This window comes from Betta splendens, chromosome 10, assembly GCF_900634795.4.
Source record: "Betta splendens chromosome 10, fBetSpl5.4, whole genome shotgun sequence".
Lineage (NCBI taxonomy): Eukaryota > Metazoa > Chordata > Actinopteri > Anabantiformes > Osphronemidae > Betta > Betta splendens.
Window position 1 is genome coordinate 16,555,291 of NC_040890.2, and position 16,442 is coordinate 16,571,732.

At 44.8% G+C, this 16,442-nt stretch overlaps 3 protein-coding genes across 8 annotated transcripts in view; 2 read left to right on the top strand and 1 right to left on the bottom strand.

The window, feature by feature from the left end:
* Positions 1-661: 661 nt before the first annotated feature.
* Positions 662-2,859, top strand: LOC114864211 (heterogeneous nuclear ribonucleoprotein A0-like). The gene has a single exon (XM_029164919.3). The coding sequence runs from the start codon at positions 976-978 to the stop codon at positions 1,864-1,866; it is 891 nt and encodes a 296-aa protein (XP_029020752.1). The 5' UTR covers positions 662-975; the 3' UTR covers positions 1,867-2,859.
* A 496-nt stretch (positions 2,860-3,355) lies between these two features.
* klhl3 (kelch-like family member 3) lies at positions 3,356-15,917 on the top strand. The gene is made up of 17 exons (XM_055512619.1): positions 3,356-3,513; positions 4,282-4,440; positions 4,661-4,767; positions 4,857-4,978; positions 5,903-6,065; positions 6,152-6,261; positions 7,722-7,838; positions 8,138-8,287; positions 8,359-8,476; positions 8,609-8,806; positions 8,895-8,996; positions 9,073-9,201; positions 9,278-9,418; positions 9,560-9,703; positions 9,796-10,066; positions 12,424-12,546; positions 13,460-15,917. Exons 1-15 carry the CDS (start codon positions 3,464-3,466, stop codon positions 9,822-9,824), a joined length of 1,839 nt encoding a protein of 612 aa, XP_055368594.1. The 5' UTR covers positions 3,356-3,463; the 3' UTR covers positions 9,825-10,066; positions 12,424-12,546; positions 13,460-15,917.
* fam13b (family with sequence similarity 13 member B) overlaps positions 13,124-16,442 on the bottom strand; it is a 41,738-nt gene continuing 38,419 nt past the window's right edge. For all 6 annotated transcript variants that reach the window (XM_055512618.1, XM_029164907.3, XM_029164906.3 and 3 more), the window contains one exon: positions 13,124-16,312. In XM_055512618.1, coding sequence (XP_055368593.1) covers positions 16,189-16,312 — 124 coding nt within the window. In that variant the 3' untranslated portion in view covers positions 13,124-16,188. The remainder of the gene's footprint in view (positions 16,313-16,442) is intronic.

Genomic DNA, 16,442 nt, shown 5'->3' on the forward strand with positions numbered 1-16,442 from the left:
GTAAAGTGTATAGTCAACTTGAGTAGGGCACTTTTCATACACGTGGGAGAGGATCTGCTACTGTTAAGACTTTCAATGAACAATTATAAAAATGTACAGGAATATTTTAAGTATGTGTCGATACAACTAATACTGCCACAACACAATGAATATAGAAAATGTATGCGTTAGATAACATTATTTGGCCAGGACTGATCATTAACGACAGTAATATTGGTCGTTAGTTATTAGGAAGTTAGAAGTTAGTTATTAGGAAGTTAGAAGTTATAATAATTAGTTATTAGAAAATGTTACATTTACATGTTTACACGTACACAATTTCTCCAGTCAATCACATTATATCCATATATTTGATGGGACACTTGTTTATTTTCCCATAGTTTAACTTAAGCTTGTGTCCTACGCTTCATAGGAACACCGGTATTACGTGGTGGCTCTGCCTCATCTTAAAGAGCTACCATCCTGCTTTTTTCCCCACCATACTTGCCCACCACTGCTGCTTACCTGAATCAGGTGTTTTAGTGCAGAAGCGGAAAGTGCAGGTGGAAAATAAGCGGGGCGGTGGGTCTGGAAGGCCTGGGTCAGCTAGGGGTTAGTTTTAATGGTAAATTGGTGATTTGGAAACAGACATTACTTAATTGCTTTTATAACTCCATGATGCCAATCTGCGGCGTAGTTGTGTTCAGTGGCTGTACAGTAAAAGGCAAAAATCCAAGGGAAACAATTTTACTGTAGCAGAACAAAGGTCGAAATCTCTGTGTCCCTGTTTTCCAGCATTGGAACCTATGCTTTCCCACAGAACGTGAAGGCAGCAGCGCGCCAGCCAATGTGGGTGTTGATTTTTTTCAAGATGACCAATCAGCGGCGATTACGTCTTAGGACGGCGTATGAGTCAAACGGCCCGCCCTAGCGACGTCCATTGAAGAAAAGGAAGAGGGCCGGTGTGAGCATACGGTCCCCAGACGAAATTCGGTCATGACGAACAAACTTTGTAAGCTTTTTGTCGGCGGACTGAACGTGGAGACCAACGACGATGGCCTCCGCAAGTATTTCGAGCAGTACGGCACCCTCACCGACTGCGTTGTTGTAATGAACCAGCAGCTAGGACGGTCCCGCTGCTTCGGCTTTATCACCTACTCGACGCCGGAGGAGGCCGACGCAGCAATGGCGGCTAAGCCACATGTCGTCGAAGGAAACAACGTGGAGCTGAAGAGGGCCATAGCGCGGGAGGACGCCAACAACCCGGACATCCTCGCCAACGTCAAGAAGATCTTCGTCGGCGGCGTGAAAGACCACATCGAGGCGGAGAACCTCACCGAGTACTTCTCCCAGTTCGGCGCGGTGGAGAAGGCCGAAATCATCTCCGACAAGCAGACCGGCAGGAAGAGAGGCTTCGGCTTTGTCTTCTTCGAGGACACCGACTCCGCCACCAAAGCGGTGCTCACCAAATACCACACCATCGACGGGAACAAGGTCGAGGTGAAGAAGGCCCTGACCAAGCAGGAGATGTCCAGCGCCGGCGGCCGGGGAGGACGGGGCCGAGGGAGAGGGATGCAGAACTATGGCGGCGGAAGAGGCGGCGGCGGCGGCGCCTACGGAGGAGGCTACGGCGGCGGTTACGGAGGGGGATACGGCTACGGCGCCGGGTACAACGGCGGCGGGGGCTACGGGGGCTATGGGGGCTACGAAGAGTACGACAGCCAGATGGGTGGCGGCTACAGCAACGGGGACTTTGGGGACGGCTACGGACAGCAGGAATCCAGTTATGGTGCAATGAAAGGGGGCAACTATTCCTACAGGAGCGGGGCTCCGTACAACAGAGGCGGCGGTTACGGAAGGGGTGGCGGATTCGGCGGGGGGTATTAGCGGCTCCCTCCACTTTTGTGTTATGGGGAAAAAAATCTGATTTTTAAAAACGAACTAGACACATTAACACGAGCCCAGGTGGGGGTGAGGGGTCGCGCGAGCGGTGCGGCCGCCCCGCCCCCTACCCGGACCCATCTGTTCTCCTATTCCACATTATGGACTTGACAACTTAAAATTGTGAATTATTGAATTGTGGTTTTGTTATGTTTGAGAAATGTTTTTTGAACAAACCGTGGGGCCGTAATTAATGTCAGTCACTGCTTCTCAACTCGGAATTGAGTTTGTTTGTCTTGCAAACCAGCCAGATGTGTCTGTTATTTTTGCATCATGAACTCAGGGTTTTAAGTGAAGTTGGTGGCAGTGTCCGGCAGCATGGGACTTTGAGCTTGAGTTTCTAGGTCTGAAACGCTTTTCGTGACAAAGTATTTTGTGAGAAATGTCACGGACTGACATTTAAATTACCATTTTGTTTTCCTCAACCCGTCCCATTTGATTGATTGATTTATGTTTAGATTAAAGCTGTTTGAAATATGTGCTCAGTTCACCCCAATATTCTGTTTTTATTAAAGTTTTTAATGTTAATGATCTTATCGTGTAGTCTTGATTAAATCGTGGGTTACATTTAAAAACATAAAACCTCTTCCCTGCTAGTGGCTCCACACTGATAAATTTGCATTACTGGAATAAAAAGCCTCTTCTTCGTAACCTTGTGGTTCAAAAAGCTGCCACAAGGAGGGAGTGTTGCCTTTCAGTCCAGTTCAGTGGCCATTTTAAACCAGCAGATGGTACCTTTTAAAGTCAGTTTTCCTGCACTAAAAAGCATCAAGCAGGATAAAGATCATAATGTTTCATGGTTTGTACTTTATTTCGGCTGGTCTCCCTCCATGAGTGCGGCCCACTGTTCTCCCCAGGGGGTCCGATTCCGTTGTAAAATGTATGTAAACAGATGTGACCAATGACAATAAAGATGAATTCTTCAAACATCGGCCTTAACACAGGGTCTGCCTCAGTCAATTAAAGTACTTTGCCCTGGGCCAGGTGGCTATTTAAATATGCTGAGTGGACTTTTAGACCATTCACACGGATTGCTGAACCAAGCAACCAAAACCAATACGAGTGAAGTCATCTTTAATGGGTCTGACTATTGAGGTATAAGCCCAACAATTAGTGTCTTTCATAATGTATTGGTTGTTCTGCATATAAAAATGGCTTAGTAAGGAATCTGATCATTGTAAATTCCCAAAGCTCAAACAAGACGTTGCCACACATTCACGTCATTATAACACAAGTTTGAGTAAGTTGTCCACGGTGTTTCTTCCGTTTTCGAAATGTGTATACTTTTTGTTAACACAAAATACTACTGAATACGTTTGTGTATTTTTTTTCTCAGAATAAAACAATTTCTCGATCTGTTTTTGCTTATATTTCTTTAAGGAAATAAATAAATATAGAAATAAAATAATTTATGTCGATCAATTAAATCAGAAACCCAACATCCCCGACATTCTATCGTTGGCGGCACACTGAGCTTCCTTATTCATTTTACATGTGGAGTGAGCCCTCACTGTAATACACGATCTGTGGCAGCGCAGCGCTAATGCCTGCTGTGGTGTCTGACTCCGGGAGGATGGACGCTGTGGCGCTGGGGTGAGTTAGCTCAGCCGTAGGGATTATTTTCTAAAGCTGTGATTCACGCTGCTTCCACATCTGTCGGACAACATTTGCCCCACGCGATCCACTGACCCTAAACCCAACACAGGCAGCGAAAGGGCTCTTAACGAGCACTCGAAGTCAAGCTAGCCTTGTTGACTGGTTAGCTTCAATAAGTTAGCTAGCGTCATTGCTCGCCCAGCTGACACAGATATTGCTAGTGAAACCTAAGTTAATTTGTAGACATTTGGGAGCTGACATCATATTGAGACTTACGTAATGTGAGCTGGCTTGTAAATACGCCCCAAATTGAGTCTTAGCACAGTTTAAGCAACGATGTGTGACGGTTGCTGTCACATGCTCTTGTTAGCAGTGAAGTTAAATGATTAGCCGTGCTAAGAGCTAGCCAACCTGGCAACCTGACGCACAAACAAGCTCACTGTTTTCTTTTATATTCATTTCGATTTCTGGACACACTCTTTAAAAGTTCCGGATTAAGAGTTTTAGCTGCTGCCTTTATCACTGCTTTGTGAAAATAAAACACAAGCTAGCACAGGAAACGTGTTAATTAAATGTAGTGTGGCACATTTGCTGCCTGTTGTGCATTTCTGTCATTTATATTCATTTATATTTATAGTCAAAACCTAAATAAGTCTGGGTTTTGGATTTGTTGTTGAAAAGTTATGTAATGCTTATGAACTGCAGTGCTTGAATTCTGGAGTAGTGTGTGTAACGTTTGGCCTCCATCTGTCCCTGATGATGCAGACCCTGCCCTTCATGTCCTGTCAGTCTGGAGGCCACAGCGGCCACAGCTGCTCCAAACTGTACCACAGACTCGGAGGAGGACGCTGTCAATGGAGGGATGCTCTCCTTCAACCAGACACACATGAGGAAAGCATTCCAGTTGATGGATGATCTTAGGAGGTCTGTACCATCAGCGAATGAAACCAGTGTGTTTACAGCCATTCAGTTGTTGCTGTATCTGCTGTGACTCAAGTACTGTAACACAGGCATTCTTGTTTCTCTGGCTTCTCGTCCTCTTCATACGTCAAAGCCTGCTCATGTATTCAGGCTCTTGAGGCTACGGTTTTCGCTCAAACATGTGTAAATAATGTCAATGTCTTGTGCTTATTGCCCCTTTTAGTAAAAAGATGCTGTGTGATGTCCAGCTGGTAGCAGGCAGTGTTGAAGTACCAGCTCATAGGGTGGTCCTGGCCTCATGTAGCCCCTACTTTTGTGCCATGTTCACAGGTACACACATGCTTTAGTTTGCCTGTTATCCAATATATGTGTGTTTGTGTGTTTTCTGCACCTAACTGCGTGTGTTTCTCTGTGTGAAGGTGATATGAGTGAAAGCAAAGCTCATCAGGTGGAGATCAGAGAGGTGGATGGTCAGACCCTGAGAAAACTGGTGGACTACATCTACACAGCTGAGATCGAGGTCACAGAGGACAATGTCCAGGTATGAGATTGTGTTGTCAAGTCTGGTTTGGGTGTTTTTGTTTCATGAACTTTTAGATTTTGTTTGTTGCTGTACTTCTCTTCTACTATAACCTTTTCTTACAAGGGATGTTGTTTCCAAAAAACCCTGATGCATAAATTCTTCATTTTTTTTCATAAGTTTTAAAATTGCCAACACCTGTTGGAAAATCAAACGTTTACTACAAGGGAAGGAAGATTCAGTAAAAGTTTTGAATGGGGCTGTGCTGAATGCACAGCACTGGGCACTTGAAGTGGTTCAACCCTGGCTCAGGGTTGAATAAATTCACCAGGATCCAGCTGCAGGCAGGATACTTCCTTTCATTATTAGTGCAGGAAATGTGGACGGGGAGAGACAGGAAATCCTTAGACTGTTTAGCAGCATGCCTGCTTGATTGGCTCACTAGTAGATGTGACATTTGCATCACATTCGCACAGGAAAAAGTCCTGGCTGTGTTAATAATAAAATCTATGATTTCATACTGTTGTGATAAGACGAGCTGAGCAACATAGCTCTCTGTTTTCAGTCAGTTCACAGATTGAATAATTCAACATAGCATCATAGAATCTCCTTGCTTCTACAGCTACAGTGGACCTGAAGCCTCAGGGCAGCTGAAAGACAGAGACGGTACTCACAGAGGATGAGTGAGTGTGCAGACAGACAGAGACTGTCTCACTGACCCAGTTAAACTAGTGTGTGGGTCTATAAAAGGGGTTCCTTGTGTGCTGCAAGCCCAGATTCAACAGGGGGAAAGTTAGTTTGGGTGAACTGCCAACTGAGTCTCTGCCACAGCTCGGTGGAAGGAAGATGCATCCTAGTATGCGCATTCAGTGCGGATGACGGGTTCCTTCCATTGACCCCTCATTAGTAAAAGCCACCGTCCTTACGTGTGTGACGCCTGTGCAGGTTCTCCTGCCAGCCGCCAGCCTCCTGCAGCTGATGGATGTTCGGCAGGTTTGCTGTGAGTTCCTCCAGTCCCAGCTTCACCCCACCAACTGTTTGGGCATCAGAGGGTTTGCTGACCTGCACACATGCACACAGCTCCTCAACCAGGCCCACGCATATGCTGGTAAGCTTCTCACTGAGTCATCTCTGCCTCTCTGTGTGTGCGTGTGGTTTGTTTAATTTGTAACTCTGCCTGTTTGTGTCTCTCAGAGCAGCATTTCAGCGAGGTGGTGCAGGGAGAGGAGTTCCTCGGGCTTTCTCTGCAGCAAGTGTGCACCCTGATCTCCAGTGACAAACTCACCGTCTCCACAGAGGAGAAGGTCAGACAGCACGCACAGTCACACACTCGAACTCTGGCAGAAAAGCTGATCTGAGTGGTTGAAAAGTTATGGGAGAGTTCTATTCATCGCTTTTTTTCCTTTTATGATCGTGGTTAGTGAGAGACTGGACGCCAGGAAAAGGGACTGGCGTAACAAACTGTAGCTGTGATGGGAGTGAAACGTGTGCACAGGCCCACACACCGGGGCCACTTCTGATTAGCTGACCTTGGTGCCCACTTATTCCAGCAGCTGACATTTCTGTCTCCTTTTAGCTTTTCAACAGGAAGCGTTGAAGTCAGTGACTTCGCTGGTGACTGGTGGTTTAATCAGAGAGGCAGAAAAAGCCTGACGGCCCATAAAGCCTCCAGCTGAAATCAACATGAGTACAGATTCTGAAAAGCCCACATCGTTTGGTTTTGTTCTATTGGCAAAGACACACTTTTGTTCTGTCTTGTTTTGTCCTGAAAACCAGGTTTCTCTCTGGGTATTTTGACATAATCTGACCTCATATTCCACTTAAAAAAGTGAGTTTCCAAAAGTCGGGAGAAACTACTGAATGGGAGGTTGTTGAGTAATGACTCACATCCCCTCCTCTATCATCGTTAAGTCTCTTCATCCAGAACGTGAGGGACCGTCTGTCAACTGTTTACAGAGCAGCAGGATGCGAACGATAAATGTGTCTGGATCAATGAATTTGAAGCCGTTGATCACTGGCAGGGTGTGGCCTCTACACCTAAACCTGTGTGAATAGGAGATGTAAAACAAAGGGTGTCTGCTCTCACTGTGCTGTCCTGCTGGGAGTGAAGCACAAACCATCCATATCAGTGTCTCCTACAAAAGAACACAGTATCTACCACATAGACGCCATTAATGACAAGGATGACATTGTTGTCACCAAAAAGTCTGTGGGTTCAGACAAAGGGCTCCTCAGCTTACTCAGCAGCGTCTGCAGTCGTCCAATGATTGGGAAATGGACCAGAACAGGCACAAATGGTCCTTGTACCTTTTAATTTAATTGATTTTTTTGTTTGAAATCAAAAGTCGAAAAATGAAAAAACGAGTTGTTTTCTTTATTATTTTGTTTTTAACGTGGTAATGAAAGAACAAATAAAGCTACTTTTACTGCCAGTTCGTTTCATTCATGGGTCAAAATATTGAATTTTTAAAATACCGTCTTCAAGCTGAAATCGTTTTTGAATTTTAGGTTTTACTGAATCACGAGAGTCGGAATTTGATCTGAGCTTGATTTTAAACGAAAAATCAGTTGAACGAAAGGGAGACGGACCAGAAACCTGAGTCCTGAACAAGGACTGACAGGCTTCTCTAATTTTGATGTTATAGGTCAAAATATTTTAAAAGGAATGAACCAAGAATTTAACAGTTGATCATCTTCTTCTTGAGTTTGGACTTCTGTCTTGCGCCACATTCTTCACTTTGCTGTCTCCTTGTCATTGTCTCAGGTGTTTGAGGCTATGATAGCTTGGATCAAGCACGATAAGCCGGCTCGTTTGGAGTTTATGCCCAAACTGATGGAACATGTCAGACTTCCACTGCTGTCCAGGGATTACCTGGTGCAGGTAAAAAACCTCTGCATGCGAACAGTAAAGGTTATAAAAAAACAACTGTTACTACTACTACTACTACTACTACTAGTACCAGTACTACCATGTTGCAAACATCAAATGCTGTTTTAAGTGTTTGTGTCAGGATTCCATCCTATCATGTGAGCTAGAAATACGTTCTTACACATTTTGTGATTCCAAGATTTATCAGTTAAGAGTTTAATTAAAAAAAATGATTTAACTTGAACCTTCAGATGTGCCTGAAGGTAAAAGGTGTCTGAATAAAACCAGGTTAAATAAAGTCCCTGTTTCAGATCGTGGAGGAAGAGGCCTTGATAAAGAACAACAACACCTGTAAAGACTTCCTCATAGAAGCAATGAAGTATCACCTGCTGCCAGCTGACCAGCGGCACCTCATCAAGACGGACAGGACCCGACCGCGAACCCCTATCAGCATCCCCAAGGTACGAGGCACACGCCCACCACCGCTGGAGGCTGGATCGGCACCAGTAACCACACTCCGTTCTTTGCTCAGGTGATGATCGTGGTGGGCGGTCAGGCTCCCAAGGCCATCCGCAGCGTGGAATGCTACGACTTCCAGGAGGACCGCTGGTACCAAGTCGCCGACCTCCCTTCAAGACGCTGTCGCGCAGGTCGGTTCCGCTCACAATGACCCTGATTCACGTCCGACCACAAAAACCTCTTAGGACACAGTGACCGAGGCCAACGAGGGGCTGTGGTCCTACAGCTGTTTCATGGTCCGCCTTCGTTTCCTTCCTACCCAGGCGTGGTGTCCATGGGGGGCCTGGTCTATGCGGTCGGAGGGTTCAACAGTTCGCTGCGCGAGCGAACCGTGGACGTGTACGACGGCGCGAGGGACCAGTGGAGCGCCGTCACCAGCATGCAGGAGCGCCGCAGTACACTGGGAGCTGCCGTGCTGGGAGACCTGCTGTACGCGGTGGGAGGCTTCAACGGAAGCATAGGTAGAGGCGCCGACGCCTACACCTCAGCTGCTGCGGCGCATTCAGCTCGTAAGCGGATCGTTTCCAAACCTCTCTGTGTCCCCGTCAGGTTTGTCAACAGTAGAAGCCTACAGTTACAAAAGCAACGAGTGGATGTACGTGGCCTCCATGAACACGCGGCGCAGCAGCGTGGGCGTAGGCGTGGTCGACGGTGAGGCCTCCGTCGTTTGTGGTCAGGGCCAGACTGCCTGAGTGAAATGATTTACTGAGCCGAGCTGTGTCTCCAGGGAAGCTCTACGCAGTCGGAGGCTACGATGGAGCGTCCCGCCAGTGCCTCAGTACAGTGGAGGAGTACGACCCCATCACCAATCAGTGGTGCTATGTGGCTGAGATGAGCACGCGGCGCAGCGGCGCAGGTAACGGGCCGGCGCTTCATCTCGTATGTGGCTGTGATTCAAAATGTGAATGTCAGCCCCCACCTTTGCCTTCCAGGCGTGGGTGTCTTAGGAGGTCAACTGTACGCCGCAGGAGGACACGACGGACCCCTGGTGAGGAAGAGCGTGGAGGTGTTCGACCCACAGACCAACTCCTGGAGGCTGGTGTGTGATATGAACATGTGCAGACGAAACGCAGGTCAGATGTCATCGTTGTTCTAATCAGAAGAGTGCTTTCTAATATTTAATGAAGTAGCAATAAGTGCTTGCTTTTCATGGACAGTTCTACTGGGCAGCGGTCTGACATAGTTGTTCATTATGGTCTTTGTCTCTCCCTCAGGTGTCTGTGCCATCAACGGGCTGCTGTATGTCATTGGAGGAGACGACGGCTCCTGTAACCTTTCCTCCGTAGAGTTTTACAACCCAGCGACAGATAAGTGGAGCCTCATCCCCACCAACATGAGCAACGGACGCAGCTACGCGGGTGAATCCACAGACGCACACAATCAGCAGCGCTTCTGCACGTTTTCCTTTTCACGGTTGCTCATGGAGCTGCTTCTTTCCTCGCTCATTCAGGAGTCGCAGTGATTGACAAGCCGCTATGACCACAAGCCTCCCACCGCAGCAGCTCTGCGTCGGCAGCTTGTTTCACAGAGACTCACACTGACGTCTGAAGCTCGACAGGCGAACGGAGAAGCAAAGACGAACACCAAGTGCCTCGGCCGACGCGATCCCCGAGGACGTGGAAGTCGCTTGGCGCTCAACCACTTCCTGCTGCGTCGCTGTCTCCACGCCGCCACTAGAGCCCCGTCAGTTCCTGACACCTGCTGCACTCAGTGAGAAGCAGGTGAGCAGGTTCATTCAAACTTTGACGTTTTCAGATACATAGCACATAACACGCAGCTGCTTCATGGTTCAGTCAGAGGACGCACTCGGACTGCAATGTTGAAGACTTTGTGCCAGGAGGACGTGAAGTAATAGAGCGGAGGCTTTAGAGGCTGTGCCGTTCGTTTGAGGGACTGTGTCAAACTTAAAGCACTAAAACACTACAAAACACCAGCTGACAGAAACATCCAGTCAATCATTAATGGCACAAACCGCGCTGCTCTCACCGATGCAATACTGAGGACATCGTTAACGGAATATTATCCCAAACTTGGAAATGTGAGCGCTTCATTTTTTTGCCACGGTTCATAGAAGATAAGAAGTCACAGCAACGGTTCGCTCTGTGCGAGTTGTCGATTCTTGTGCCGAACATTCCACTAAACGAAGCCTCTTTCCAGATGCAGTTGCCAGAAAGTATTTGTTGTCAAGCTAAAAAGTGCCGCAAGGCCATTTACAGAATGTAGACGATGTCATATATGCAAATTAAGTACTATGTTCAATGTTTTTACGATGTATTTTTACAAAGAGGTTTGAGAAGCTCTTCAGACCCGGTGATCTGATCTCAATGCTGTCGTGGACGCGCTACTGATGCACTGAGGCTGGCGGTCAGCTGTCTGTCTGCCTGTCTGCCTGACCTGCTGTCTGCCCGCAGTACTGACCTCACTCAAGGAAGCATTTATCGTGACCCTCAAAGGCCAATAATTTAACCACGAATTGTAAAAGCAAAACGTGCCAGCTATGATGACCGATCAGAATCAGAGAAATGCTGGAGATGTTTTTATTGTTTAGTAATGAACTGAAAAATGCACTGTAGAAACTCAGCTGTAAGTATAATGTAAAAAAATACAGGTTTAAGATTTACTATTTATTGGTTTGGGATCACATGGCATTTCTTCACTTCAAAGTGAGGTTTCATTTCATGTACTGCCTACAGATGTAAACTGCTGCACTCACATCCCTCCACATGATGTTGGGTATCTTTAGCTGATCGACTTTGTGCCATAGCTTTGATTTATTTTGTTTTTTTTTGCCAGTCTGTTTCTACCAGACATAAGAAACAGGACACGTTGTCATTTCAAAGCACTGAACCGACCACACTGTTGGTTTTATACGTTTAATCCAGGATCCAGGCTTTTAAAGTCGCTGATGGTGCAGGAGTTCAGTTCAGTTACAAATCACCTGCCGTTGTGAATCTGTCTATTTAAATCAGACCTCAGTTTGCAGCTCCTCATTATTTAATGCTTTAGTCAGTTCACCTTGTTAAAAACTATTTCAACTGCGCTCTCGTTATAAGACATTTAAGAAAATATGCAGTGGAATTGCGTATATGGAAAAGTAAAAGTCTCCTTCCTCACAATGTTACACAGGACCAAGACTAGAAACTATTTTATATAGGATATTGATAATGGAAGAAGCTGCAGGGTCCACTCACTTTCACTGCTGATTGTTTATGCATTTATCTAGTTTTACCCACCGCACAGAACTGAAGCCAAATATTAAGTGGATTGACAAATAATGCAGAGAAAAGCAGCAAATGTTTAATTTCTTTTAACAGATCAGTTGATTAATCATCAGATGTCGAAGCCAATGCTGCTCATTAAACTTAAGAACCACCCACAGCTTGTTCAGTTCTGATGATCTGGACTGAAGGAAGATTGCGTTTTATTAAAAACGTTTCATAGCTGTTACATTAGAAAACGCCAGTGTGGCTGATGTTCATGGGACACTATGAACCCCACAATCAGGAACTGTCCTGCTCTGATCACGAAGCTGCTGACTTGACCTTTGACCACATTAGTTGAAGATTTGGTTCAGAAAAGCTACTAAGGTAATCAGATGCTTTTTGTCATGTGTTTCACAGATTTCCAGTTCATTCATGTTCTAAGTGCAGATGTTATATCTTCGTTTGTAAGTTAAATGGTTTACATAATGAGCTCGTTAATAAACAGGCGTTTTTCACCTGTCAAGTTTAATCTGTCCTTTGTTTTGCAGCCCATCGTTTGCACAAGGATCAGTTTTGTTAGCGTTGTGTTTTACTGCTCCTGAAACACTGCAAACTACAAATCACATCAAGAAAAAGTGATACCTGCTTTTACAAAACGAAAAAAAAGATGCTTATAAAGTTCAAGATATAAACATTTTCTATTATTTCATTCTTAAAAGTCCTGAAAATTGGTTTGAGGTCTGGTGATTTAGTGACTTTTATTTACATTCTTAAGCAACATTATATATCATATTTATAACCAATGATTCAGTTAATTAAGGATAAACGACATTAGAATTTGAGTACAAGCACTGTTTAACCACCTCCTCCACCAGCTGCGATGTGGGCGTGACCAACCGTGTAATTAGCGGCGACCTCCATTCAGGTCCAAACTAATTATTCCTGAACCAGACGAACAGCAGTTGAGAAGAGGGTTCGTACGTGGAGTTTCACAGCAGGTGAGGTCATTTCTCTTTTCATCGTTTAGCTTCTGACAAGTACTTGACTGTGTAAGGACTAAAGTCTGTCGTTTATCCGCTGTTTGCAGAGAATAACGACCACGTTTACGCTAAAACCTTTCAGTTCCACATTTTTAAACGTTTGTGTATTGACGATTGTTGTCCACAAGAGGGCAGAAGATTCTCACTAAAGAGGATGTTTAAAATACCTATTGCAGCTTCACAAAGTTTATTTGAATAAATGAATAAATTGCCAAAAACACCAGGTTTATTTGTCGAAGTAAATGAAGTTAAACCTATGATATTTTCGTTTAAAGTCAGTTGCAGCAGTAAAGCAGAAAGAAACGTTGTCGCCCTCTAGTGGAGACAGATGGTAACTGGTGGAAGTAACCTTGTTGGTAAAGATGCTGGTGAGTGATTGATGGAGGAGGAAAGCAGCTAACTGGTGTTACAAACCTGGTGCTAGATTAAAATAGTGTAAAGCTAAACTGCATTTAAGAATTGAATTGAAGACACTGGTCTGCGTTTACACTGCTTCCAGTTCAGTGCTGCTAACTTTCTTACAGACAGACAGAGGGGGAGGCAAGCTTGTATTTTATTTTCATGTGTAAATGTTTGTTACTCATCCAGTTTGTTAATGAAGAAACATTCACAGAGTCAGAAAACATTTACAGACACATACTTATGTACAGTATTGATCTGATAAAACCGTATCATGTAGATCGACTGGAAGAGGAAAAGGTCTGAATCTGCTTCCTCTAACTTTACTGCAAAACTCTGTGTCAAAGACGTGAAGCACCGAAACCCAGTCAAGACTGGAGCCAAATAAAATCCCCTTGTAGATTCTTAACATGTAAACTGAATCTCCTGTGTTGCTGTTTGGACCAAACTAAAACCTCTCCAACGTTCACAGGAGGCTGTGACCGGTGACACGTCTTTGACAGACAGACGTCCGCCACGAATCCCAGGTGAGACGCACTGGACACAGACAGAAGACACCACTATGTTGTAGGCACAATAAACTAGAGGGAGGAGGTTTGTAGGAAACCAAGGTCTGTTTACGCTGTAAAAACTAAAATGTGTAGTTTCCATCTTTTGGGTAACGATGAGAACTGGAATGTTTCAGATGCAGCACATGGTTTTTCAGATCTTCGTTCCCCTTCCTATTGAACTTATTCATAATAATATTTATTTTCTGCAGTGCCGAAGTGAACATTGTGCTGACAACAGTAGTAAAAACCGTTTAAGCAGTGTGAAAGTAGTCCAACCGATCACTCGCGACCTTATACTGTAAAACCCCCACAAACGTTTATTATTGCGGCATCTTCATGGCACAAATAGAAACAATACATCATATTTCTCATTATGTTCTTGATGCCATGCAAGCCCACTACAGTACTGCTGCTAGGTTAACGTGTTACACGCAGCGTGTTTGAGTAGCCACACACACACACACGCACGCACACACGCACACACAGTGCCAGACTAGCGTCTACAATTGGCGAGTAGATACAAAATGATTATTATTGTCACTATCATACAGAATAATGGTTAGAATAGCAATAGTTATAATAAAAATGAAACGCGTCACCACAATGTCACAAATGTAATGATTCAAAGGGGCTGAAAGTAAAGGTTGAAATAACTTACATTTTGTTTTGTTAATTCCTTTGGGTGTTTTTAATTTTATGTACAGTACATATTTATATTTGTATAGAAGTAGTGCTTCATTCTTAGAGAAACAAATGGACAAACACAAAGGGCTGCATCCTCTGAATGCTGTGCAAATAACTTCTTTTTTTTTTTAAGCATCTAACATTTTTTTTAAATATCAAACACACCCCATTGCATCCTTCAAACATGGCGTCTAATCTTTAAGCTTGTCCCAAACTTCAATTCTGAACCATCATCTTTTTTTGCTACAGCCGGCTTCCATCGCGGCGGGTCAAATCATCTACACAGCACAAAAGCACTCGTCTTTTATCGTGTGTCAGTGGCTTCTACATCCTAAAACAGCTGTCCACTAGCTGACTGACTAAAAGTCAAGCAAACGCTCTGTCCCTTGGTCTCTACAAGGAAGAATGTTTTGAATCTCAAACTGGACTTTCTTCTTCTCTTCAGCTCATTTTACCTGCCAGCAGGAAACGAGAACCACCACTCCCGTAAACAGGACTGTGGCATCAGACTAAACCAGTTAACCAGATTGGTTTTTTAAATCAGTGCTCGCAAACGTGGCACCTCGACAGCCAATCGGCCTCAAACATGAGGCTGTTTTCACCAACAGCCAGTAACTATCCCCAGGAGCTGCCAGCTGAGCTGAGCTGACACCCGACCGGGTCGAAGCCTGCAACCGCAGGTCCTGGCTCCTCTTAGTGTTTACTAATCTGAAAACCTGCCACGTCGTCACGCAGCAAAACAAACGCGTGAACTAAAAGCTGAAAAACAAGAACCTCAAAATGTCAAAACCACCTTCAAAATAAAATCTACTCAGCAGCGTAGCACCGCTTGAGCCCCTTCGGCCTAATGCTGCCTGTAAGTACAGCTGACATCTCGCTCAGGTCGCTTTAAAAGCACAAAGCTCAGGAACAAGCGTAGACTCACATTAAAACATCCTCGTTTCAAATATCACCAACGTAGAAAAAAAAAGGAAAGAAATGAAACTGAAAACCATAATCGGTCTAAACAATAGCTCCAAAGTCAAACTTGTCTTGTCTTTTAAAACAACACACAGTTTTATAAACTCACTGAATGAATGTTAAAATCTGTCAGTGAAGCATCTGGGATGTGAGGATGTGGCGTCATCAAATAATCGGCCTTTAAAGACTCGTCTCCCAGACGCGAGGCCAGACAGTCCCAACAGTGTAAAATGCCAGTCCTCGAGCTGTCCAGTAAATCCCCCAGTGAGAGGGAAGAACACAAAGAACAGAAGTGTTTAAATGGAAAAAAGTCTAAACATCTGCTTTCCTCAGACGAGGGAAGAACAAAGTAAGAGTCCAGTCGCGAGAAAAAGGCGATGCTGATGATTCCTCTGCTTTTAACCTGCAGGTGTGTTTCCAGATGAGGCAGCAGGAAATGGTCGGGTTTTTTTGGAGGGTGAAGCTGCTGGATTCACATCATGCAAAATAACTGAATGACTCTTGTCATGTATGAAGTAAAGTATACTGAGCTTTGCTAAAGGCTGTGATCAGTGCCGTAGCTGACTTCAATCCTGATATGAATAAATGACTGAATGATATTAATAATGTTTTGAGATCAAAAGTCTTAAAACCTGTTCAGTGATTTGTTTTCGCCTCAGGTGACAATGAATTTAAAAGCCAGGCCTGTTTGTTAAAATGTGCCATGTATTAAATTAAATGTACTAATTGCCTGCATTTGTGTTGTTCTGCTGCAAGCAATCAAACCCAAACGAGTTTGGCTCGAGCACTTCTTCAATTCACTGGGAACTTGTATTTTAAAGGTTTGCATTAAATTTGAATCCTGAATTTCAGGTTGGGTCTAATTCAGATCTCTCCATGACACGACTGCAGCGCACCGGGGGGCGGGTTTGAAGTCTGACTCCCCTTTGATGTTGATGTGATGTGGTCGCTGTTGGGTTTGTTGCTCCTCCCACAGACTTGATGATGTCACAGACTGACGGCGGTTCTAGATGGATTTGGATGAGTCCTGTTTACTGATGAGGACTTCCAGGAGGCGCAGTTTGGCCTTGATCCTCTTGTACGCTCTGTACTCCTCCAGCATCGGCACCCGGTCCTCCTTCTGAACATTTCTACAGCAGAGGGAGTCAGAGCAGAGGGATGTGAATGTCTGCTGCTGAGGCGTCCGTTCAAATGAAAGCCTTATTCTTTTAAAATCTAATCTAAAGTATAAATTGTACTGTACTTTACTATGACCATTTT